The sequence below is a fragment of the Platichthys flesus genome, chromosome 20, assembly GCF_949316205.1.
Source record: "Platichthys flesus chromosome 20, fPlaFle2.1, whole genome shotgun sequence".
Lineage (NCBI taxonomy): Eukaryota > Metazoa > Chordata > Actinopteri > Pleuronectiformes > Pleuronectidae > Platichthys > Platichthys flesus.
This window is the reverse complement of record NC_084964.1, coordinates 14,482,834-14,509,549: the sequence shown is the minus strand read 5'-3', so window position 1 is coordinate 14,509,549 and position 26,716 is coordinate 14,482,834. Positions and strand designations below refer to the sequence as shown.

The window sequence follows — 26,716 nt, the reverse complement described above, 5'->3', positions numbered from 1 at the left end:
GTGGGTCCTCTTTTCGGAAGGCCTTCATGTTTTTTTTTACACTAGCACAAACTGCAAAACTAAACATCTTTTCATTTTTTATAACAACTTTAAGCTACCACTGGGGAGGGTGAGGTGAGGGGTATTCAGCTGCAACGTGCAACTTCACCGCTAGATGTCACTAAATTCAACACGCTGTACCTTTAACTATTGCCCTATCAACATCTGGAAAAAGATCACTCTACCAGAGGTTGCATTCATGAGTTCATTTCTGATGAATGTGCATCATTCATTGGAAGAACAAATAAAGACATGATGCTGTGTGATCTGTTTCCAGACAGATGTGAAACCTGATCTGTGTGTCAGTGTGAACTCTACAGCTGCAGGAATCTCCCACTCACAATGTGCACACACATATTTCCCTTTTTAGGGCATGAGAGTCTCTTACGTAATTTCGGGAGCAACTCGGATTTCCAGCAAACTGTATGGGAGCGGGAGGCAGGGCCGGCGGAGCTACAGCCCCACGGACCAATCGCTTGCAAGGGGAGCCCGCCCCCTGCTCGCTGATTGGCCACGGGGGACACCGACGCTCCTCGCCCGCCCTGCCCGGCCTGGGAGTCCTTTCACGCGGATGGTTTGACGGGAGTAGTTGTAGTCCTCGCACCGGATGGTCCAACTGTCCTGGAGGGAAAGAAGAAGCCACCGGGATATTGTGTTTGCTTTTTTAAAGCGTCTCTAGCGGGAGTTTTGGGAGAGAACCGCCTGAAGTGTCGGGACATTTAATCCTTTTCTCTGTCGGATCGCGCCCCTGAAAGTTGCCAACATGCCGGTGTTCCACACGAAGACGATAGAAAGTATCCTGGAGCCGGTGGCCCAGCAGATCTCCCACCTGGTGATCATGCACGAAGAAGGGGAAGTGGACGGGAAAGCTATCCCGGACCTGACGGCGCCGGTGGCGGCCGTGCAGGCGGCTGTGAGCAACCTGGTCCGGGTGAGTAAACTTTGCCAACCGGGCGAGGAGTGCCTGAACTCGGCGTTAGTTCCGGGGCTACCTGTCGCTCTCAAACATAACAAATAAACTACACAACTCCAGCTAGCTGTGTGTATTTAATATCAGGGGAGGTGGAGGCGTGCTAGCAAAGTTTCCTGAAGTAGTTACACTCGGGGCAAAAGGGCAGCTACGCCCTTTTCCCCTTGAAACTATGCCCTGCCTCCTCCTCCCCGAAGCCCGGCTGCCATGTCTCGACGTAGGCACCGCTGCCTGTGTGTGTGTGTGTGTGTGTGTGTGTGTGTGTGTGTGTGTGTGTGTGTGTGTGTGTGTGTGTGTGTGTGTGTGTCTGGGAGCCAGGTCCAGGATCAGTGCTCCTCTCGTTATAATCCTGTCCACTCCCACACTACATCGTCTTTGAACACGTCTGTGGATGAACTTTAATGTCTACCTCAGTTCTCTAAACCACTGGGAAGGTGGGGCAGGACCTGGAGATGATTGGGAAACTCACACTTTGACATGGGACTAGTTAAACAAAGTGAAGCCATTTGTATTATTAACCATCTGTCAGTGCTGTGCTGATGTGAGTGGGACCTGAATTATCCACTCAGGGGTGAACAGTGTTAAATCCAAATTCAATACAGTTAAAGTAAGTAAATGGTGACTAGTTAAAAATTTACTCGAAACTGTCTTTTACTCCATGTGTTTAGACTTAATGTCCTCTGTGATCCTCTTCTTATTGAAGATGCTCTTCAGAATCAGAATCAGAATCAGAATTCTTTTTATTGCCTTGTATATTTTCACATACAGGAAATTGCCTTGGTGTGGTTGGTGCACTTTACAAACAACAATATAAAAACAAAAACTTCTTTGTGTGCAGAGAAAGAGAAACACTTAAACAGCAAAACGTGATAAAACTGAGACGGATCAATGATGCGATGAACCTCCCCACCATGCTCTCACGATGCATCAGCATTACATCGATATATATTGGGCCTTTTCTTACATTTCAACTGATAAAAATTATATTGCGATGATTATTGATGTTGTTTTATTGCCCAGGCCTAATGTCCTGACCACAAATTATGTCTCTCTTAATTACATTACATGCTATATTTTATAACTAACTCATCAAAATGGTCAAATAAAGGAATCTGATTGGCTACACGTGTCGGAGAAACACAGGAAATGGGTTAAAATGAACATAAACCAATTACCAATCAGTTTTTTTCAACCTTTAGCCCAGATACTGGAACCAGGAGCAGAACTTTTTACAAGTTAACTGAATCCAAAGTATAAGCCACTCAACTCTTTACTCTTGATGCACTAAATGACAAGTGCTCCAACATCATCACATCTACTTGGTGAATATGATGTTTTTATAACCACACAGAGCAATTCAAATGTCTTTGGGAATATCAATCATGCATTTGCCAACTCTCATTGTAAGTCATTAACTCACACGCTCCCCTTGACCAAATGCAGCTGCACTTTCAGGTATTTATAGCATGAAAATTACCTAACCACCATGGTGCTCCTCAGAGCCACTTTGTAACCATCATTGCACCAGCGAAGGAGATGCTAATGCCATTTCCCTAACATGTTTGCTCTAAAGATAAACCAATACGTGGCCAGTTTCCTACCGAGGAAACAAGCAGACATGAGGGGCCTGTCAGATATTGAGACTTCAGGAAAGGCAGCGATAGAAGCTATTTTAAGCCACTTGTTGGTTCCTGGGTGGTGTTGTCTCGGTCAGCCTGCTCGTGCTCACAGCCTATCGCAGTTGTTGGGTGATAAATTTGGGAAATTGCTCTGGCTTCTCCTGTCAACAAAGGGATCCTTCCTTTAGAGTGATCGCTCGCCCTGGGCCCACAATTTATGTAGTAGGATTGGTACAGAACCACCATCTCATTCCAGGTTACTTCATTCTTTTCTTTTGTTATTCCTCAATGCCCACTCGGATAATTTTGGCCAATTTTAGCTTATATTTTTGCATTGCACATGTCCAATGGGCACACTCCAAAAAATAAACCAACTGTGTGCAACCTGAGAGTAGAATATATAACAGCTAATCAGAGAGCCCAGATCAAACATGAGCTAAAAGTAGAGCGACTATTTGTCTATTAACCAAGTGCAATCATCACGCAGAAAGAATGCTAATGTTTGCCAGATGTGTAAACACATTAGATACAACAATAGAAAACAGTGTGTCTGTCAGCATGTGTTAAGATTCTGTGCCCCCCCCCCCCCCCCCCCCCCAAGTTGCAATTAGTTGATGTAATGCTTTAGAGATGTAGAAACATTACATTGTAGAAAATCACAGTGCTTGTCGACATGTCCTGGCACATGAAAACGTCCTACGTAACCCCAGCTAGCTTGGATTGGTGAACTGATCCAGGATCCCTGGACAGTCTGAATTGTGATCAGATGTTTCCAACAGTGGCCTGGATGAATGGATATAGGCCTGTGATTATTTCCAGTTACTGTAGCAACGTTACAACATGGACAGTGTTGTGAGTTCATTGAAGTTGAGGATCGCGTATAATTTCTTCTGGTTCCAGCGATTCCATGAGTCATACTTTGCAGAGCTTAAATGAGACAATTTGCTGCATGACTCATATCTTTCACTTCTTTGTTCCTGAAGACAAGTGAATATTGTGAGGAAGCAGTTTTTTTTTTGCTACTGCTATTGCTGCACATGCATGTTTGCATTAGTTGGATTTGTAGCCGTCTGAAGTGTAAGTCGTTTGCAAGTCAACCTCTAACCGGAGAGTAAATTACTGTCGAGGAAAGGATCATCCTTGTGAGGGAAAGGGATGAGGCTCTATAATTGCATTTCCCCAGACGTTCTCAGGGCGTGGTCCTCTCATAAAAAAAGCTATCTCCCTCATAGTCCAAAACCACATGTTGCACAAACTTCCTCCTTCATGATTCAATTTCAAAATCTCTTGAGCCTGAGGTCTAAACATAGTTAATCACGGTTCATATAGGATGACCTGAAAATCTGCATGTGAAATCTGAAAGTGGGTTACAAATTAGTTTACCTTTCCGGTCAGATGGTTTGTGTCAGTCTGCTTCCTGATGCCAGGCGGAGAAGAAAGGACGATGAGCTTGTTGGATGTTCTTGGTTGTGCAATCTCTGAAGAGATCTGCTGCACAGTGATACATGTGAAAACTTTTAAACTATTAAGGTGAAAAGGCCTAATCTATTATTCCACATGCATGAATATGAAAGTGTGGCTCTTGCCATGCTGACCCAGTGGGGTTAGGGTTAACCTGTAACCCATAAGAGAAGTATCACCACAAAACAGCAAGTCAATGTTCATAGTGCAACCGAGACCCTTCACATGTGCTCAGCATCTTTGACTTTGTGTTTTAAGGCCTCAATTAAAGATGAATGTGAGGAATGTGCAGAGTTCCCAGCGTGCCGGAATGCATCTGTCGTGAGGGGGTTTGGGGGAGGTGTTGAGCTGATCCTTTTGAATTAGCAACTTTACTGAAATATGGAGTTTTATTATTATGCGTCAACAAGCCTTCCCAGAGAAAAGCATGTCTTCACACATCATGCAGCTTTAAGTTGCTTTTACACCCGCAGGATGTGGCTTTTATGGCTAAACAGTTTTTTTTTAATAGTTTGAGAAACTGTGTCTTCACTTCTTGTTTAATAAGCGAAACTCATGCAACAATGACATTAACTCAAAAACTGCTGTAAGTGAAGAACTACTGTTCTCTCTGTAGCGTCAACCAACTGGCGTCTGAGGAATCATTCTAGTTTTGTCTCATTAGTCTCAGGTTTAACTTTCAAGTGAGAATGTTGAGCAAAATCATTTATTAAGTCTTTCCATTACATTTGGAATTACATTATGTTTGCTGTTCATATCACAGCTTATCAAATATGCAAATGTTGATGTTGCTTGTTAAGTGATTCATAGCTCAAATTTTTCCCTGCTGCCGTAAATGGAAGAACAACATGCTTTGTGTCAGACTCTGCAGTCATTCTTTTGAGCTGACTAAACGGCTCCTTTTAATGCCAGGCATGTTGGAGTACTTTTTTTATAGCTTATTTTTTATAGAGGTTGGATAAAGAAAAGAATGCTGGTGATTTAGAGTCCTGGAACAGATAAAGCTGTACGATTTAGTCCTGCTGTTTGCACAGATCAGACTTTAAGAGAGGCTTCTGTATGCAGGTCTTTAAATGGATGTACATTGACTGTTTGGTTAAAAAAAGTTAACTTCTGCAAAGCTGAAATAGCTAAATAAGACATTATGCAAAATATGCAGTGACTAAAAGTTGGGCTCAACGGTAGATGCTGAACATCCAACAACATGAAGAAGTTGTTATATGATAGACTGTGGTTATAGGGGCTGGGTCAACCCTCAAACTAATCCTTTACAGATGGGAAACAAATATTCATTAACCAAAGTGTACAAAAGGACACACTTCCTCTTCCCTGGAACCCCAACTTCCTGCGATTTGTCAAAGGAAATCTTTTAAAACTGCCCACAATTTATTCTGGCATCTTGGTAACAGACAAAAGAACAATGGGTGCATGTGCAGTGTTTCCAATTGTTCTTGTGGTTAGGATTCATACTGCATCTGAAGACTTTATCTGACCAGGAGGTTGCGGAGGAATTTAGATATTATTAGGAAATGCAGGAAGCCAAGTCAGGAAGATCCGGCAGCTGTCGGCTTCTCTCAGGAACAGGAGTGTGGGATTCAGCGAAGGGAAACCCCTTCTCCCTCTGCAGTGAGGTACTGAGAGTTAATGGCTGCAGACCATGACAAAGAAGTCAACACACCAGGGCTGTCACCTTTTGCCTGAGAATAAAAAGTCAAGTTCAAATCAATGAGAAGGAAAAATCTGTATAGTTAAAATGAATGCCTCCCATTAAGCCCTATGGCGCCCCGTGCTGCCTCACATGGGCGACAAGTTTACAGGCGATTCCTGTGATTTGTTGTCAAGCAGTTACATTTCATGAAGCTGGCAAAAAGTCTTACCCTTTATCGAGGGCTTGAATGAAAAGGAACATGCTCTCAATAGACTCAATAGCATGCAGCTGCAGCATTTATGCATTATGTCACACGGCATCATTGTAAATGAGGGCATCCCCCAGTGCTTCTTTGAGTATGAATAAAGGTTAGTTAATTTGGATGCACAACTTATGTCCTGAGCAAGAATTGGTAATTTGAGCGTATGAATGACTAATTTTATGATACGAAAGACTAATGGCTATTCATGTGCATGAGTTATCCCAAAATTTGGCAAACAGTTATATAGAAATAACCACGATGTGTTCCACTCCCTGGAAAGTGGGAGTACGGGGTAATAAGTATTCACCAGTATTCATTACCACCCAAAATAACACCTCATAATACTCACTGCTGAGATTTTTATTGGAACGTGGTCTCAGACATTTCTAACTCACAGTAGTTTTATGGTCCATTGAATCCCTGCTTTGGAACACTGAGTATGTTCCCGCCAACCCTCTGTAGATGCAGTAAAAGTAATCTCCTGCTATCTCTGTTCTTTTAGCGATCCTTGCTCTGGCGGAAAATGACAGCTCATCTTTGACAAGTCTTATTGACTCACTCTACTTTTTAAGAGGAGGATTCACACCGATGGGTGCTGCTCCCTAGTAACACTGTATGAGCTGCTAAGCTCCGGTAACATGAGATGGATGGCGGTGATGTATTCTCTCTGGCTGCAGGGGCCTACTTGGCCGTGGCAAAGCAAGCCATTTGATTTGTGACTTTCATCGCCTTGGACACCCCCATGTGTAGCTACTTCCTGAACCAAGCTAATGACCTATACTTGACAACACTTGACAGATGCACCATAAAGGTTTTGACCTATAGAGCAACTTATTTGTCGCCCCTCCGAGTCATTATTTGTCAAAAGCCATTCGGTATCTCAGAATGCAGGATCCAAGATTATTGATCATGTGTGGTTAATGGAGTGCTGCACCATCAGTTTGTGACCATGTCTCATCTGATTGCATTTCAAAGTCACCTTGAGTACGAATCGGTATCCGAGTTGCACAGGAAGTCCACCCGTGTCCGGAATAGTACAGTTTATCTGTAAAACATTGCTAAGGGAAGCGGCAAAGGCGCTTGCCAGAATTTTGCCGTCGTAAATCTTTGTGGTCACTACAATTAACACTGCATTGTGTGAAACTGCCCAACATGTGAAAGGCAGACTGTGTCTTGGCAGCCTTGAGGCTTTCAGAGCGGCCTTTCTTCTCTGGGCAGAGCGATGGGCCGTTGTCAACAAAGCCGAGTCTGTTCCAAAGGAGCAGCCACTTTATCAAGCTACTTCACAGCACATGGTTTCCGCACAGCTCTCTTGGAAGGTGAAAAGGATCGTCAGTCTCTTCCCCCCCCTCCCCCCGATCAAAATGGTAAATGACTTGAGTCTGTCGGTCTGTAGCGTGGTATGTGACAGCTTGGAAGAAAATGACACTGAATCAATGATCTAATAAAAAAGGTGGAAGTGAGCAAATATATTCCCTAGGAGTGGTTTGTCAGAGTCTATTCAGGGAAAGAGATATTTGTGTTGTGGTTTGTATGGGTCTCTGCTCTGGTTAGAAATAGGCTGAAACTGAATGGCGTCATTTCATTACTTCCTCCTGCACAGCTGTTTTCTGTCTTTGTAAACATATATATTTTAAATAATTTCTTTGACAATAATGTAGTTTTAAATAATGTATCGACCTACTTAGTCATTCATCAAGCAAATGCTTTAGCTGGTTCCAGGTTATCCAATCCTGAGCTTTCAGTTTCATGCTCTTGTACATTGAATATCTTTAAAGTTTGAATAGTTGGTTGAATTTGAAGATGTAATCCAGGTCTCTGGGAAGAAAATATTGACATTTGAACTACTCAGATAAGGCTGTAGTTAAAATAATCCCGACAGAGCCTAAAAAATGGGGAAGACAGCCAAGCACCACAAACTGCTTGACAACAACTCTGATAAACTCGGGTCACTGATCTATTTTTGCAGTGAATTGTTTGGATCGCTTCTTGGCTGCTGACTGATTTTGAGCTTCACAGACAGCAGGATGAGGCTCCACGGGGAGCAGGAAAGGGAAGAAGGCGATGACCTGTTGAATACAGACAGCACCATGAAACTGAAGTCTGCTTGGTGTTAGAAACTCCTGTGTGATGCTTTGGGTAGAATTTGACTCAGCGCTTGTTAAATGCAGCTCAGGCGCGGCTTTCGGCCTCTTCATTGTCAATCTGTCATCTGGTCTGTCTTTTCATGAGCTAAGGTCATGTCTGGACTTGACTCGATCTCATATAAATCTTTGTGTTGTGTTGTTATAATTTGTTGAGAATACACAAGCAGGTGTAGCGAGTTCTTCCAGTCAAACTGCAGCTCAGCACCTTGGAGAAGATGTTCTCCAAAGCCAGAATGCAAGTGTCCAGATCCACCTTTGCTTATATAAGAAAGGGCAAAAAGAGGTCACTGCACCAGACGTATTGTCCCTTAATTAATTATTGGTGTTGTGCTATCTTCTTTTTTCTCTTTGAGAGCTCCGATGGGAGCAAGTTCATATTCTATTCAAACAACTTGCTGTCAGGAAAGTGACAACTGAGCTGTTCTGAAACTAGCAAAGGCACTTGTGGACTTGTTTTAACTTGTGTCCCATGGTCGTTTTGATTAAACTACCTGCTATACACTGCTGTCTGACTGTAGTTGACTCCTGTGGGGATGTATTGTTATTTTTTCTGGCATGATTTGCATTTCCTGTTGTTTTTAGCCAATTTATTAAATTGCAAGCTAACAAAATATAATGTGGGTCACATCATTTGATCCTCAAAATGTCTAGTGAATTACAAGCGGGGTGTGTTATTTGGCAGAGTTGATTTTTTAACTGCCAAGTTCACATCATAACAAAATCTTTCCCTTTGCAAAGGACGGCTTGCCTTAGATCAGAAAGGGGTATTGCTCTGTTTGAGGAGGTTATTTATTGCTAAGTTAGCCTATAACATAGTTTTTATCACATCCTCCCTCCTCACTTTACTGCTCTTTATATCATGCTCTGCAGCCTGGCTCCTCTCTATAGTTGAACGGGACCAAACGGCTTTGGTTGTTGTTGGCTTTTGTTCAGAGCCACTTACTGTTGGAATGTCAGGGTGGCATATGCACGCTGCCATTACGGGTCAGTTTTAGTTTGGAACAACCTTTGGCCCTAATTTATAACCCCCCACCCCCCCAGTGAGTCAGTGTCCTTCTGGTCCAGTGAAAAGAGAGTGAAGAGATGCACGTCTTCGCTGCTCCCTTTCAACCTCCACGTCCGCCATCTGGAATGGCTCTGCTCACTGTCTGTAGTCTGACATGTTGACAAGCTGTCCGAGCCACAGCATCAAGACCACATCCTTAATAAGCTAAATCATTTTTTTTAGGAGTTTCAGATCGAACCAGTTTCTCAGGATGTCTCTAATCGTCTCTAACTTACTGGTTTTGTCCGACCCGCAGTCCAAAACTTGTCTGTTTATTATATTTCCGTAGATTTAGGAATTTCAAATGATACAACTGACTTCTAGTGATTGATTGATCAATTAATTGCTTCAGCAGTCGTAACCATCTTGTTTATCTTATAGCACTTAGCATGTACAAGATTGTGCAATTCAGCAGATTTGAATATGAGGAGAATAATGCACACCATGTTACAGTGAGTGAGGTAATTGCTCCTGTAGTTTATATTTGTTATAAAAACAATTCATGTAAAAGTTTGAACTTCTCTCCGTTGGCCACTGATGCAGCTCGTTTAACCCAGTCAACGTGTCCCAGTATGAACGTGTGCGATCCCTCACCCGAGACAAGCTGGTGGTGGGTGAGTTGTGTCTCCCTCCAGAGCTGAGGTCATGGTGGGGGAGGTGAGTCATTTTGGAACACGAAGGAGTGGAGGCGTTCAGCTGCTTTACACAATATAACTCTGCTAAGGCCCGAGCACCCCCCCCTACACACCACCACCATCAGCTGTCTCGTTGAAATATCGGTTCCCTGGATGAGTAACGGGACATCCTCCTGGAACACTGCACGATTAAAACTGTCACCTTGGTAAACTGGGACAACAATCCAAAATCTGTTGCTGTATTAAAATATGTGCTCAAGTTGCACTGGATCTAAACTTTAAACACTTCTGAGGACGTGCATCTGTGCATATTTATCTGTGTCATAAATATGATACAGTAGCTAACTGGTTTGGAAGGAAGGATCTTCAAACTAAAACAAGCACTTCCTCCTTTTAATTTAATTTAACGCTGTCTAATTACCATGTTTGGTAATGGTAAAATACCTCCACCCAAACCATCTGTTTCTGTAATACTCCATTCCCACGCTTATACTGTTACCAAAAGAAAGAAGAAGTTGAGCTTCAGAAGATGGTGTGTTGTCAAAACGATCCTGTGGTTGAATTAGAATCACAAGATTGAGTGTGAAACATGAGTGCTGTTTTCTGTAGGTGCTGCATATGAACTGACAGCATTACAGAGCACTAGCTGCTGAGTTGTAAACAACCATACATTTGTATTTCCTGTGTTATTTATTTATCTCAGCATCTTTCTTCTGTTCTCCCGACAATGCTCTAATCTGTGTTTAATAGACTTTCTTAAAAGTTTTTCTTCTTCCAGTTATTCGGTCAACAATACAATTAACGATATAAAAATAACCAAAATCCTGCTGACTGAAAATAGCACACAACAAGTGTCTGTTGCAGGTTTAACCTTTGTTTGTGGCACATGATCTCACTGTCCAAACAAAAGAGCCAAAAACAACCATTGATTCATATCCGTTAACACTTCCCAGTAACACTTGCAGGTGCTGTATGATGGTTGTTTTAAGATTTGTCGTCTATGGTCACCTGGTTTTACCTGATCTACTTTCCTCCTGCATTCCTCACACATGCAGTCAGGCTGAACTGTTGAATGAAAGGGAATGTGATTGCACTGCCTCTGTGTTGGAACTGTAAAGGACTAGTGACCTGTGCAGGCTGTCCTCACAGACCTCTCGTCCCCGGCCTCATGTGACACTGAATTAGATGAGACAAAGGGAAAGACTGACACAAGGGGGCTAAGTCAGTGTGAAAGTTACTGGACGAGTCAGAGTGAGCTCCTGCCTGAGAAAACAGATCATAATAGTTCACTTGTGCCCAAAATGTTGAAGTTGGCTTTTACATATATAAGATTGGCAATAAAATGTTACCAAACCCTTATGACAAATAAATTAGATTAGGATAAATATATACCACTTCCATCCATCCATTATCTGTATACCGCTCATTTTTTTTAAGGTTTTTATCGTCCAGCCAATAAATCGGTCGGGCTCTATTGTCTTGTTTCATGAAATCAAGTTCACTGATGGAAGTTTCTGTTTTTTCCAGGTGGGGAGGGACACTGTACAAACCACAGAGGACCAGGTCATGAAACGGGACATGCCACCAGCTTTTATCAAGTAAGCACACACGGATCGCTTTGCACACCTCTAATTCATTTAATGACAAAGATCTGTGAATGTGTTTGGATGAAGTGATTCTCTCTCGACTGGGGAACCCACTCTAGCCTCCCTTTGGCTCTCTTTCTCTCTTTATCTGTTGCAGTAATGGCCGGTTGTGACCAAGCAAAGGTCAGACATGGCATGTTAAGTGCCACAGAGTCTCGCCCTGGTGTAGCACAGATACATTTTTGCCCAGGGAGGAGCTGCTTACTCTTGAAGGAGAAGGGCCACAGACCCATACTGTACATGTCCCCATAGATAAGAGCCTCTGGCTGCTGCTGCTTTTCGTTCCCGTTGTAATATTAAAGTCTATATATTAATGTAGAAAAGGAGACGTGCACCCATTTAATCAATGTTTTTGTCTCCCTTGCTGAATCTGCATCATCATAAATCATTAGCTTGTGCCCAGCTGCCGTCTGTCCGTTTCAGTCCTTCACCGATCATAACTGCATGAGATAATACGGTGGAGGGAGGGCAGGGCGGGTCCCGGGAGCCCCCCCCCCCCCCCAAGGTCAGGGATAAAATGCATTGGCAGGCGCAGGTCATCAGGCTCAACACATTTGGCGCCTCAAAGTCACATCGTCACCCTGTCGTCATCCATCAGCACAAGTGCTGGAATGCGTCTCCTCCACTAAATATAGTGTCTGTCGGGGTCCGGTTAATGCATGGCAGTTTCTCACTTGTGCACGCTGAAGGACACTGGCTGGCTCTGCAAAAACACAAACACACACACACACACACACACACACTCAAGTCAGCTTCGATCTTCAGGAGACTTGCTCCTCCTGAAGAACAGAAACCAAGGCCAACACCTAAAATGTGGAAACAGTGATAAACATCCCCCTTGTTCCTGTGGCAACATTTGGCCTAAAGACAAAAGTAAGAAGTTAGCTCACTGTGGGAATCAGAACATGTGTTTGTCCTTGGCTTGTTGCCATTTCCTTTGTGCAATATGTCTGCTATGATGCTATGCAGGTGGCATGTGTGAGGCTGGATCGAAGGCCTGAACCTGCAGTGGCTGTTGCTCTGGTGTTCGCGCCTAGGAGTCAATCATTTACATTTCTGTGGGAGCAGGAGTTGAACTGGGCCGGTGCCAGTTAGAGTCATGAGATGGACATGCTCGTGCTTATACAACACATGACCATTCTTAGTATGGGTTATTTTTATTTTTACCCAGGCGGACCAAATCATTCACTTCAAATGAGATGTTCAATCCTCGAGTTAGAGTCCTACTGGGAAGATTTCTTTCAGTTGCATTTTATGGGACAACGTTTCAGGGAAAAATATTCGTTGTTGACCTTAAGTGACTATTTCTAAGATTAAGAATGAACCTTCAATGCTCAAATAATTGAACTGTTCCTTTGAGTTTCTTTTCAGGACAAAAGGGATAAGGCAAAACATACATTTGTTATAAAATAAATCCTGTTTAAAAATCCTCCAAATTGGACTAAAAGCAAATTGGACTAAAAGCACAATTTTATATATATATATATATATATATATATATATATATAATATTTAGTTATTAAAAGAGTTGTTAAAAGAGTTATTCTTTTACGCTGGCATGTCTTGAATTGTGTTATTTCAGGTGAATTTATTTGGATCCTTAATTATCTATATAAACAAATGGATAAAGTTGTTTTAGGCTTTGACACGTGTGGAGAGGAAAACCCCCCCCCTTGTTGTTTCCAAATCTAAGAGGAAGTATGATTGTATTCTCATCTGGGATTATGACTCAATCTGACTCAAAAAGCATTAATGAAGAGGAAATGAAACAAAGTCATTTTTAAACACTAGTTACTATATCTGTATCCTCAAGCTTCTGTTATTGCTTCACTCAATCAGCTGTTTCCATGTGTAGTGTCCATCTGGCTTCTCAGAGGCTTCATATCAACAGCATGACTTGTTTTGAGGATTTTTTTTCTTTTACTGTTCCTTAAATAAATCTTCTGCTCTCCACAGAGTTGAGAATGCGTGCACTAAACTGGTGCAGGCTGCCTCCATGCTGAAAGCGGACCCCTACTCCGTTCCTGCTCGTGATTACCTCATCGATGGCTCCCGGGGCATCCTCTCCGGGACCTCTGACCTGCTCCTGACTTTTGATGAAGCTGAGGTATTCAGTCATTCACTCACACAGTCATTAATTCCTTCTTTATTTGGACAATCGTTAACCGACAGATTTCTGATCGAGGAGTTGAGGACTCGCACCTCTTCCATTCTGAGGTTTTACACATTTTGCAGGATGTGGTCCTGCCTCTAACTTCAGAAACGTGTGTGAATTCAGTGCTGGTTCATTGAGATACATGATGGTGGAAGAATTTAATTTCTCTTCCTCTTGTGCTCGGGAGTCCTCCCAGTGCATTAATAAAGCATTAGAGCAAAATGGTGAAGGGTGGTGGTATCCACTTTCACTTGGACCGGTCAGATATTCAAAGGTGATGTTTCAGATCACTTAAACGATGTATGTTCTTTACCGGTTATAGTTATAAATGAACACAGTGTATTTTTGACAACTGTCACATTTCCTGCCCCAGACGTAGCGTCATCATATCTCTGTATTTAACAAATTGGAATAGTTATGTGCTTACTACTTTGTCAAAAAGTAATGCCAGTTTATATTTTCCCATCAGATCAATGTTTAAGTATTGATCGGCTGTAAAAGATTATGTATATCTGTTTTTACGATAGAAGGTAATGGGGATAGGCCAGACCGACTTAAAGCCAGTTGGCAACAGAAGCTGAGAAATGAGAAGAGCATACACAGAAGCTTGTAACTGTTTTCAGGGTTGTTGCATTGATTGTCACTGAGTAGTAGCTGAGCTGAAAGGGCTTTAATATCTTTTTAATGGACATTTGAGCATGGCAGAGGTCTGCTGCCGCCACAGGCTCTACTGGTATAAGGACAGAATCTGTTCCTGCTTTCCTCTTGGGCACTGTAATGCTTATAAAGACGTCAGAGCTGTAGATACATATAACAGACGTGCCTGTGGAATTATACATATTTCTTCCACAATCACTATATCTTACACCAGGCAGTGGTATCATCTGTCAGACCCACACGTTCTTGTCCTCTTAGGGATGGAGAGGAATAAAGGAGAGTTGCAGATCAGCTCTCTGGGGGGCAGCCATCAGGCGGGTGTCTCTGTTCTCCGTGCAGCAGTCAGCAGGACTCAGCAGGAGTCATCCGTCAGCGGTGCCATCGGGTTTTCAAATGCTGCTCTGGGATCGCTCTGAATTGTGGAGCGGTGACTCCAGCAGTCCACATTAATCTGGTGTGACGCAGGACAAAAAAGGGGCCGGAATGTCAGCCGGCCGCATTGTCAGAGGTTAATTGGAGGGAATCTGGGTGCGTGTTGGGGACGGGTGTTTGCATAATCATTTTTCTTTGCAAAGACATCATTGTTTTGAATGTTTATCCAACCATTTTGACAGGTCCGCAAAATAATCCGTGTGTGCAAAGGCATCCTTGAGTACCTGACAGTGGCAGAGGTGGTGGAGTCAATGGGCGACCTGGTCACATACACAAAGAACCTCGGACCAGGTGAGTTATCATGACACAAGGGCAGGTTTAACTCAATTAAGTCTTCACTTGACATTATCACAAAGAATGATGTTTATTTCACGTTAACAGTATTTTGATTGAGCATTGAGTAATACAATGCAGAAGTACTCATACACAATACAGTACAGAAAATACAATAAGTAAAAGTCCTCTCATGTTAACAAGTAAAAAAACCATTGATACATTAATGAAATTCAAAGTAATATAATAGATCCGTTTGAAGTATTGTCCCTACCTTTAAAACAATATACAAGTACTGTTCGGACTACAAAATGACACTACGGGTGAATAATTTGTTTAAATTAGCTAATTTTCTTTCATTTCCACCTCTTGTTTTGTCGCCTGTGTCCAGGAATGACGAAGATGGCAAAGATGATAGATGAACGCCAGCAGGAGCTGACCCACCAGGAGCACCGTGTGATGCTGGTCAACTCCATGAACACAGTCAAAGAGCTGCTGCCGATCCTCATCTCAGGTAAACACACAGGACCTCACGTAAAGCACAGACACCAACCTACATATTTGTATTATTCGGATAGAATCATTAGGTCGGATTGTGAATTGTGTGTTCTGTTTTACATTTCAGGAATCAAAATATTTGTGACAACCAAGACGTCCGGCAGCCAGGGTGTGGAGGAGGCCCTGAAGAACCGTAACTTCACCTTTGAGAAGATGAGTGGCGAGATAAACGAGATCATCAGAGTTCTGCAGCTCACATCCTGGGACGAGGACGCCTGGGCCAACAAGGTACACACACAAGGGTTAATACGTTTTCAATTGTTAAGTGCTTTAAAACTTTAGCTTGTCTTTTGCCATTAAAGTTACGTTCGCACACGTTAACACATAAATGTTTTCCTTTACTGTTTTACCCTTTAAGCTGCTGAGAGTGTTTAAACAGATTATTGCATTCTTTGTGGATCACAATATCAATTTTTTTTTTATACCTACTGTGCCCTCCCACACTCCCAGAATGCCTGTGGTTAGAGGCTGCAGACCGGAGAGATCTTTAATCTTTAATTTTTACTTCCTGTTTCATCAGGGGACTTAATTTCAAGGGTGACAGGTGTTATTAAAAAAAATGCTTTATTATATATTTTATTAGATTTGTCTGTGTCTATGTAGCTGTTTAATCTTTTGGCTTCTGTTTTTCTGCTCTGCACGTTCTGCTTCTTTCCTGTTCCAACACTCTTGAAATTCTTAAAACCTTTATTTAAACGGAGATGGCCATTAAGGGCAAGTTGTCTTTTACAAGGACGTGCTGGTCACAGTGCATTTAAAACATTAAAAGCACATTGAAGTTACTGTATATTTCAACAGCAATGCAAAGAAAACAGATGAATTCACACTTATGTCAATCAAAAGGGATATTACAAGCTTCCGAAGATTTTTCCTATGGAGTGGAGTATAGTTTTCAAGAGCCGATAACCAAATGTCAGTATTAACGTGATGATTTTTGAAGATCAAATAGTTTTGGGTACTTAATGCTAGGTATCCCTAGGGAGTTAACTAAGAAATACTTGGTAAATAAACATGATGTACTAGCTTCTGCCTTATTTCAATAAAATAAAGTTCTGTTTATAAATGTTTTTGAAGCACTGCTCATCATTGAGCCACAAACCAAAGTATTTATAAGAAGATACATTTTCAATTTGTAGTAATATTCACCTCAGTGGAGTGGTTGTACTATGTGTGGTGTATTTAGTTTTAAACTTATTATTTGACCAAATTCACTCGTTTAAAATTTGAATACAAGTGGTCCTAGAATAGAACCCTGCTGCACACCTTTGTTAGTACCCATAAAGCAGCCTTCGGCAACACCAGCTTGTGTTCTACCACCGAGAGAATGTCCACAATTTTTAATAAAATCCAATAGATTCCAGAAGAATTATCAACAGTGCCAAAAGCCTCAGATAAATGAAAGAACAGGGAGACACATTCCTGCTTGTCGTCTAAATGGCTCTATCTTGTGCCTCCTTTTTCTTTGTCTACACTTTTCTTTGTGGGTCCCAGTTGGTATGTCCAGTTAAACATTTGTATTTATGTCGTTCTTCCTTTTCTGTTTACCGTTTATTTCTCCCTTCACTCCCTGTAGAAGGTAAGCCTTACTTCTCTCGCGCCCTGTTTGTGCAGCAGCATGTCTGACAGTGTGTGCTGTCTTGTGCTTTGTGGTGCCATTGTGTGATTCTTTTTTTTTAGCCGCAGAACTGTAGTGAGTTTAAACTGTGTATGGATAGGGTAAATAAAACAATGTGAATATTGTTATACAGGTCTTGGAATGGTGTATATTGAAAGTGTTGTTGAATTGCCTGAATTTTGATCTATATAGTTGGTTTTTCAGTTTTTGGATTTGTTTTGCTTCATAATATGACGTAGTATCAACATCTGTGTGTCCTCCTCCTATGACAGTATATGCATGTCCTCAGCATCTCTGGTTATTGATCGAGCTGACTCATGTAGTATTGATTGTTCTCGTCTTTCCACCGGGATAATCAGGTTTCTTCTCATCACTTCTTGTATCTAACAGCCATAGGAGGAGCACACACAGAATATCTGATATGGAGTTTGTTGTACGAATGGCTAATTTTTGTTTTAATCCGACGGAGTTTGTTCAAAAATCTTGCTTCCTTAAAAACATAAAATATGCACTCGAACTAATCACACGAAACACACCAATTCTGATTTATTTAACAGTGCAAATGTGTGTGTGTTGTTGATAAGCTGTATTTGATGTGTGTTTGAGTTTAACATGAATGCAAAGATCCTTAATATATGCGTCTTTCATGTCCTATCACTGCCTCTTTCACTTTGGTTAGTGACCCACCAGCAGCAGCACAAGTCTGAACAGTAAACTAACGCACCCACGCAGCTCCGGTGGCGAAACCTCACACCTTTCGACTTCCTGTTTGCCTCACTCCCTTGTTCTGCTCGGCACACTCCCAGTTGGGCAAACAAATGCGCTTTGTTGTTCTCCTTTACTTTGACGAGGCGAACACTGCGGGGGTGCTGACATGTTTGGTGGTGAATCCTTTTAAACAGGCAGTGTGTTCTTGATTTCCTATGAAACTCCGGCTGAACTCTGTGATGAAGATTCAAGCTGCATCATGAAACACTCACTTTACCCACTCATTCATCCGCTCCTGCTTTGCTCCGTGTCCGACAGGGCTCCGCTTTGTTTGGCAAAGTCAGACGCTGTTGGACAGATTGTTGTATTTCCATCCGCTGTGATCGAGATACAATGGAGACTCGCTTGGCTTTCATAGCGTGACATGCTCAGCACTGATGATGGGAACAGCGTGCACTACTCGTATGTGCTTTACAGATGTTAGTGATCCTGCACGTGGACTTAGCTGTGCACTGGGTTTGATTATGGCAATGGGGAGAACCTGAGGCTCTTCCTGAATGTAACTCACTCGCAGTGAGTGAGCAAATATATCTCAGTTCCTCGGAGTCATGACTTGGTTTATAAATAAGAGTATAATACATCTAAGCAGGAATATTAGCCTAAAATGAACCCTTAAAACAAAAATGCCTGTGGAATAATACAGCCATGATTTATAACGACCCAAGGTTTCATCGATTCCCTTTAAGATATTAATTTATTCTGTCTTTTCCCCCTAAAGGACACTGAGGCCATAAGGAGGGCTCTGGGGCTCATCGACTCAAAGATGTCTCAGGCTAAGAATTGGCTGAGGGATCCAAACGCTCAACCTGGTAATAAACACGTCCTCTTCCCTGAACTGTGCCCTCTGTTGCGGATCATGTCCTAATTGTATTTAGTGACGTTATGGGCGTGTCTGACCTTGCCCGTTGTGCGTCTAGGGGACCAAGGCGAGCACGCCATTCGACAGATCCTCGACGAGGCCGGGAAGGTCGGCGAACTGTGTGCTGGGAAGGAGCGGCGAGATATCCTGGGCACGGCCAAGACCCTGGGCCAGATGACCGACCAGGTGTCTGAGATGAGAGCCAGGTAATAAAAACATTCAAACAAATCTTCGCTTTGTGTGTCTGTGTCACAATTCTTCATATCTCATGTCGTTTTCATCGCACAGCCTCCCGATCTTTGTTTCCAGTGTAATTAAATTATCATATTTGTTTTGATAAATGCTCCTTCTCTTTGCTAGCTTATGTTTTATATCCATGTGAGTGTATTATCTGGGATTTAAGTGTGTAAGAGTGGAAGTGATATCCCTCTGCTGTGAAATTTGATTGTCACCAGGGACCCTGAGTTAATTAGATTAAAAGCAGCTGTCTGGTATTAATCTATAATCTGTTTTAACCCCTGGTTGTGTTACTCCTCTGAAAATTGAGCGCTGCATATGAGCCTTGCCTAGAATTAGAGGCTTTAAGATAGGAAACACTGTTTTTAAACAAGGGGAGCGTAAGGCTTGAGATTTGGAGCAATCGAGTGTGTAGATCAGGGAACATGACGTGTGCACGTGTGGGCTTCTGTGGTATCCATGTGTTCTTTTTCCACCCCAGAGGTCAGGGGGCAACCCCAGCCGCCATGCAGAAGGCCCAGCAGGTTTCCCAAGGGCTCGACGTGCTAACTGGCAAGGTGGAGAACGCCGCTCGCAAACTGGAAGCCATGACTAACTCCAAGCAGGCGATCGCCAAGAGGATCGACGCTGCACAAGTGAGTCATTAACCCTCGTGTGAAAAGAGTCCGTCTTACAAAAACATGGATTCACACCAAACGTTTTTCGGGTTGGGAGTTTTGAGTGTTTTTATTTCCTGCTCAGAATTGGCTCGCGGACCCTAACGGTGCTCCAGAGGGAGAGGAGAACATCAAGGCTCTGCTCATGGAGGCCAAACGGATTGCAGACATGTGCGAGGATCCTAAAGAAAGAGAGGACATTCTGCGCTCTATTGGAGAGATCGCTGCCATGACGGCCAAGCTGTCGGAGCTCAGAAGACAGTGAGTTGCTGGCTCTCGGAAATATGAAACTGATTCATGCTGAGTTTGTTTGTCCGAGTTCAGGCCCGAGTTTCATCATCGCCGCTTTCGCTAAAACTTGAACTTTCACACATTATTCCACTGATTCAAATGTTTGAATTCAATACTTGGATCACTTCAGTTCACTTCCATCATCTAAGTGCAGCTCAATCCCACTGCTGCCAGGAAGCAGTGGTGGTGTTAGTTTTCATGTATGATGTATTTAGTTTCCAGGTTTCCACGACTCTTCTCTTCTAATTATCACTGAAATTGAAAGATCCTGTCACAACATGCTCACATAAGTTTTCTTCCAGTGCGAATACAGATTTAATTCTACAATTGATTCATGTTGTTGGTGTTCACCTCTGTTTCCCAACATTAGACAAACTTCTCTGAATTTGGACTAAACAGGCACTCAGTCAACTAATATGCTGCTTGTTCACAGACCTCATGTCAGTGATATCTTTCTGATTAAACAGCACCTCAGACGTTTTTGCCTCTTTTTCATTTCCTTATAGGGGCAGAGGTGACACTATTGAAGCCAGAACTTTGGCTAAACAGATTGCAACGGCTCTGCAGAACCTGCAATCCAAGACCAACAAAGCCGTGGCCAACAGCAGGCCGGCGAAGGCAGCTGTTCATTTGGAGGGGAAGATCGAGCAGGCCCAGCGCTGGATTGACAATCCCAACGTGGATGATAGCGGCGTGGGTGAGTCCGGCTCCCAGCGTCACCAACCTCCTCACCTCTCACTAGCGTTGTCCTGCACTCCTTAATATTCTTTCCACTGCTCCGGTGGCCACATTGCAGTCCAGACACTTATACATGACGCTTTCTACTGTGCCCATCGTTCCACAACACTCGTCCCAAAGGTGATGTTTTATTCTTTGGTTTTGGTTTGTCTGCTGAGAACCTGGACATCATCTTTAATAGGGTTAGGGTTAGAGGCTGTTCTCAGAGGAACTGGTTCCCACAATATAACAGAGTCTACAACATGAAATAATACAGAACACAAACACAAACCATCATTATTATAATTGCTGGTTATTCGTTGCAACTATGCATTTAGCAAAACTGCCTTGAAATTAAAGCAAAGAGATATATTTAGGTTTTTGTTCCATAAGCAGCAGATGACCTGACACTGTAGTCCCACAGGTTTTTTCATGTATTTGTTTGCTTGTGTCTCCAGGCCAGGCAGCGATCCGGGGCCTGGTGGCAGAGGGCCGCAGGCTGGCCAACGCTCTGCCGGGGCCGTACAGGCAGGAGCTGCTGGGTAAATGTGAGCAGGTGGAGCAGCTCATGGCGCAGCTCGCCGACCTGGCCGCCCGCGGTGAAGGGGAATCACCACAGGCCAGAGCTGTGGCTCAGCAGCTCCAGGAGGCTTTGAAAGTAAGACACAGAACCAGTTTCCTTCCCTTTCAGACCTGTAGCTTCACTGGGACACGCTAAGTCAGGATTCATGCATGAAACAGACAAACAGCCCCCTCTGCTGGTTACCAGTGGTGGAAGACATACAGCACCCAAAAATATAAGTAGTAGTAAATTTGGCAAAATTCTCAGATTAGTGATAAAATGAGAGTTTCTATCGTCCAAGCTGAATAAAAACTCAACATCTGCAAGTGATGCACCAACAGATGTAAATGTAATGGAGTACAAGGTGTTATATTCACACTGAAACATAACCTTAAAGTATTCAACCCCAAATAAAAAATGTTCTGGTAGCGTGTTCTGATTACTTGTAACATCCGATAGGACCTGAAAGGACAGATGCAGGAGACGATGACTCAGGAGGTGTCGGACATCTTCAGTGACACCACCACCCCCATCAAGCTACTGGCGGTGGCGGCTACGGCTCCGCTGGAGTCCCCCAACCGAGATGAGGTCAGTGGCACCGTCCCTCCCGCTCCTCGCTGTCACTTCCCCGCACTCAGCCTCCGTCAGCGGTGGTTATATTTATTGGCAGGGTGTTGTGTTATTTCTAACTGCCCTGTTGGATAATTGTTCAATTCGATCATGTGTAGGTCTTTGACGAGCGCGCCGCCAACTTTGAGAACCACGCCAATAAGCTCGGCACCACCGCAGAGAAGGCGGCCGCGGTCGGCACGGCCAACAAGAGCACGGTGGAGGGAATCCAGGCCGCTGTCAAATCAACGAGAGACTTAACACCACAAGTATGTCACAGTTTAGTGTTTAGGCCGTATCTGTTTCCATTTGTCTGCCCCCCCTCCCCCCCTCACAGAGATGTAAGTGTTTCCTGCTTCTGGAAAAAACTGCAACGCATAGTCAACACAGCTGGTAAGATCATTGGTGCCCCACTCCCTTCCTTGCAAGACACTTACACCACCCGGCTACCTGGATTGCGAGCGACACCAGCCACCACCCCCCCCCCACACACACAGTCTGTTCAGCCTCCTGCCCTCTGGCAGAAGGTGTAGGAGCCTCTGTTGCCGCACCACCAGACTCAGAAATAGCTTCATAAACCAAGCTGTCAGGAAGCTACATTTTCCCCTCACTCCCCCCAGACATATCCTACAGTCTGACAGTCCCCCCCCCCCCCAAAAATCACTCAGGACTCTGCAACAAACTGTCTCTTGTACTTTTTGCACTATTATCACTACGTTTACACTTAAGACAAACTTATGCTGCTGTACGAAAAATCTCTATGTTTACTTAGTATGAGGAAATGTCTTGTCTTATCTGTTGTGCCTGTGCACTTTATATGTTTCACCGTGGGAGAGTGGGAAACGTCCTATCGAACATGTGAAGAAATTTACAATAAAGCTACTTTATCTTTATCTTCTTGAGTCTTGAACACTTGTCTTTGCACCAACGATTAACAGGGGGTGGGGGGGGGATTGTTTTCTAGGTGGTGTCAGCCGCTCGCATCCTGCTGAGAAACCCTGGCAACCAAGCCGCGTATGAACATTTTGAAACCATGAAGAACCAGTGGATCGACAATGTGGAAAAGATGACAGGTGAGGCATTAAAGGACGCTTTTAAATCCCCTGATCCCAGATGATCTCTATGTCCCAAGATATTGACACGTTGTGGATTGTTCAGGTTTGGTGGACGAGGCCATCGACACCAAATCTCTCCTGGACGCCTCAGAGGACGCCATCAAGAAGGACCTGGACAAGTGCCGCGCGGCCATGGCCAACCACCAACCTCAGATGCTGGTCGCCGGCGCCACCAGCATCGCCCGCAGAGCCAACCGCATCCTCCTGGTGGCGAAGCGAGAGGTGGAGAACTCTGAAGATCCTAAATTCAGGGAGATGGTGAAGGCTGCGTCCGACGAACTGAGCCAGACCATTTCTCCGATGGTGATGGACGCGAAGGCGGTGGCCGGGAACATCCACGATCCAAGTAAACAGATGCTAGTCACAGATTTTTAGATTCTGTCTGTATTTGGAACATTCTGACCAGTGGTGACCTGTTTCTTTTGGATCCCCAGATCTTCAGAAGGGCTTCATGGACTCGGGGTATAAGATTCTCAGTGCTGTAGCGAAGGTCAGGGAGGCCTTCCAGCCGCAAGAGCCGGACTTCCCACCTCCTCCTCCGGAACTGGATCAACTTAGTGTAAGTTAGGAGGCGAGGAAGAAACCGCTAGAATCAAACCAGGGCAGAGGCAGGAGATGAGGTGTTTGATGCCAGTGTCCAAATGAGTCACCAGAATCCCTTTGATCTGTCCTCGCAGCTCAATGACGAAGCAGCACCCCCCAAGCCTCCCCTTCCAGAGGGTGAGGTGCCCCCCCCCAGGCCTCCTCCTCCTGAGGAGAAAGACGAGGAGTTCCCCGAGCAGCCGGCTGGCGTGATGGTTAACGAGCCCATGATGGTGGCTGCCAGGCAGCTCCACGACGAAGCCCGCAAATGGTCCAGCAAAGTGAGTCAACACAGTGATGCTCTTTTACTTTGAAGCCCTCGTGCCCGCCGTATTAACCGAGTGGCTGTTGTACCTCATAGGGAAATGACATCATCGGCGCTGCCAAACGAATGGCCCTGCTCATGGCGGAGATGTCACGTCTGGTGCGCGGAGGCAGCGGCAACAAGCGCGCCCTCATCCAGTGCGCCAAGGACATCGCCAAGGCTTCTGATGAGGTCACGCGCATGGCGAAGGAGGTGGCCAAGCAGTGCACTGACAAGCGCATCCGGACCAACCTGCTCCAGGTCAGTTCACGTGACTCTGTCAGAGAGTGGAAACAATGGCGTTAGTGTCTTTTCGACACTTTATTTGTTTTGGAATCACATTTCCTTTCCCTCTGCTGACTTTCTGACCTGCCTCCAGGTGTGTGAACGCATCCCCACCATCAGCACTCAGCTCAAGATCCTGTCCACAGTCAAGGCCACCATGTTGGGTCGTACCAACATCAGCGAAGAGGAGTCAGAGCAGGTAAACAGTGTTTATTAATATTTTGTAAAGAATATAGCAGGTCCCTGTTACTTTCTGAGATTCTGATCACTAAATCTCTCGTTTCCTTTTCCACCAGGCCACTGAGATGTTGGTCCACAACGCTCAGAACCTGATGCAGTCCGTGAAGGAGACTGTCAGGGAGGCCGAGGCAGCTTCCATTAAGATCCGGACAGATGCAGGTTTCACCCTTCACTGGATCAGGAAGACCCCCTGGTACCAGTAAGGAGAGGGACCCCCCCCCGCCCCCTGTTCCTCTGCCTCACGCTGGATCGGTCCAGCTGACTCAAGAGGAGCCTGAATGGACAGATACATACTTTATCAGAGCGATGATATCAGTGCCCTTCACTCTAATGTGGGTTTCTCTATTTGTCCCGAGTCCTGTCTGTAACAGTTGCTGTTCTAGTAGAATGTAAACAATGGGACTATCAGTAGGAATTATGGGTTGGATTCTCACTGGGAATTTTTTTTTCTTTCTAAATCGTGTACAAAAAGCTTATTTTGACAAATCCCAGGAATATATATATTTTGATTAGAGGCTGGATTTCATATAACGTGAGTCTCCGAGACACAAGCCACAGTTAAGTTAAATTTAAAGAGTTCCTCAAGAGTCATTTTTATATCTTTGTACTGATAATGGTGTTATTATCACTCACTTGCCTTTAATAGGGGAAAAGCACATTATCTTTAGGAGATGTTACAAGTACAGTATCGGCCTTTCGCTCAGCACACACTAAATATAGCCAGCGGTATTATGTCTGTTTACACTATTCTTTATTATCACCACATGAAAAGACAAACACTGTTCCTTTTTTTCACATTTTGTAATGCAATCATTTTCATCAAAGTTCTGCCAAAGACAGTCTGCCACGATCTTTGAAGCTTTCGTTCCTAGGTCAGCGACTGAGAACAAGGGCTGGTTTCTTACATTAACTGTAACTTCTACGACAGTTAAAGAAGAAAACAGTTTTTTACGGTCGCATTCGAGTCGCTCTAGGTATGTGTTGTTTCACATGTTGCTTTTGAGATTACATGTAATAAATGAACCGGCTTAGTTCACGCTTGCATCAGGTCGGGCCCGCCAACACGAAGAAGTGGATGTTATTTCACGAAGCACAAAACTGTTCTTGTTACAACATGCAAATATCAGATTGTAGCTTACATTGGCTGCAAATACTGGTTTACGTCTGGTTTAATTGGATGCTGAGGAGACAATTAAAGCACAGGGTGTCCCAGGCCAACAGGGAGGGTACACCTGGACAGGTAACCTCACTTCCACAGACAACATCTAGAGGGGTTACCAGTTACATATGTTTATGACCAGATTATAAACACCTGTGGAACATCTCGAGCCCTGTTCAGTCTCTGCCCCGAGTGGATACATTACATTAGAAATACCATGATATACATTAAACACATGTAACCTCATGGGGTGGAGCATACTCTGTACATAAAGATGGACGACGCATCTCACACTATCTATGGAGCAGCAGTTTCAAGGTCTTTGCCGTCAATCATGGCGTCTCTACTGGTTTTACTTATTTAAACCAAACCAGATATATGAACACTTGGACAAACATTGGTATGATTAAGAGCTTTCTAAAATGACAGACGCCACATTGAAGATATCGTTTTATTAATATTCCATCCAGCAACACGCAGGAGTTGGTGTTTATGATCTATTCTGCAGGCAGCCTCTTAAGGGGCCATCAACGTATACTGGCTTCTCTTTGGGTCATGTCGTCCATCTTTATTCACAGTGTGAGGTGAATTATGTTGTCAAGATACGTAAAGACATGCTGCATGTCGACATGGACTTTCTATTCTTTAATTTGAACACCATATGGAAATGTCACATCGTTAAAGCTCATCTTGGTTTCATTAGAAGAGTTGGTGTTAATTGAGATGCCTTGTTTTGGGGAAATACGGTTTTGCGATATGTTGTTATATCAAGAAAAAGCTTCTTATAAAATTGATATTTAGCAAAAATCTGTCATTTTAACCTGAAAAGCTTATCAATTGAGTAAAGCTTCTTGTTCTAACAACAATATTTTGTATTTTTTTGCTACATCTATTTTGCTCATGGTTGAGGAATCCACTGCCGTATATGTTTCTGCCCGCTCCATCAACAAAGAAATCTTATTTTTAACTTTTGAGACAAATGGATTCAATAAAGGACGTAAAACGAATTTCAGTGAGCTGATCTTTCTCCTGCGACCGGCTCCCACTGTTTGTGACAGTGAATGTGTCGCACTCACCTGAACCACGGCCAGGAGGAGTGGTGTCCAACAACTGCTGAGGAAGATGAGGGATGTACTCGATGTCAGGGGCGGCTCCTGGTACAGGCGACAT

General features: G+C 43.7%; 1 protein-coding gene across 1 annotated transcript; it reads left to right on the top strand.

The window, feature by feature from the left end:
• The first annotated feature begins 601 nt into the window (after positions 1 to 601).
• On the top strand, positions 602 to 26,553 carry LOC133975784 (vinculin). Its single transcript, XM_062413764.1, has 21 exons — positions 602 to 970; positions 11,354 to 11,424; positions 13,429 to 13,579; positions 14,899 to 15,007; positions 15,381 to 15,503; positions 15,615 to 15,775; positions 18,649 to 18,739; positions 18,848 to 18,995; positions 19,508 to 19,661; positions 19,768 to 19,943; positions 20,480 to 20,670; positions 21,149 to 21,348; positions 21,712 to 21,840; positions 21,981 to 22,130; positions 22,826 to 22,934; positions 23,020 to 23,322; positions 23,411 to 23,535; positions 23,654 to 23,839; positions 23,920 to 24,123; positions 24,242 to 24,346; positions 24,444 to 26,553. Exons 1-21 carry the CDS (start codon positions 803 to 805, stop codon positions 24,588 to 24,590), a joined length of 3,201 nt encoding a protein of 1,066 aa, XP_062269748.1. The 5' UTR covers positions 602 to 802; the 3' UTR covers positions 24,591 to 26,553.
• The last annotated feature ends 163 nt before the right edge of the window (positions 26,554 to 26,716 follow it).

Bases quoted from the DNA above. Each gene is read 5' to 3' on its own strand.
- LOC133975784 (XM_062413764.1), top strand. From the start codon at position 803: ATGCCGGTGTTCCACACGAAGACGATAGAAAGTATCCTGGAGCCGGTG. The intron at 11,425-13,428 runs GTAAGCACACAC...TGCTCTCCACAG, and splicing joins ATGCCACCAGCTTTTATCAA to AGTTGAGAATGCGTGCACTA. The intron at 23,840-23,919 runs GTGAGTCAACAC...TGTACCTCATAG, and splicing joins CCCGCAAATGGTCCAGCAAA to GGAAATGACATCATCGGCGC.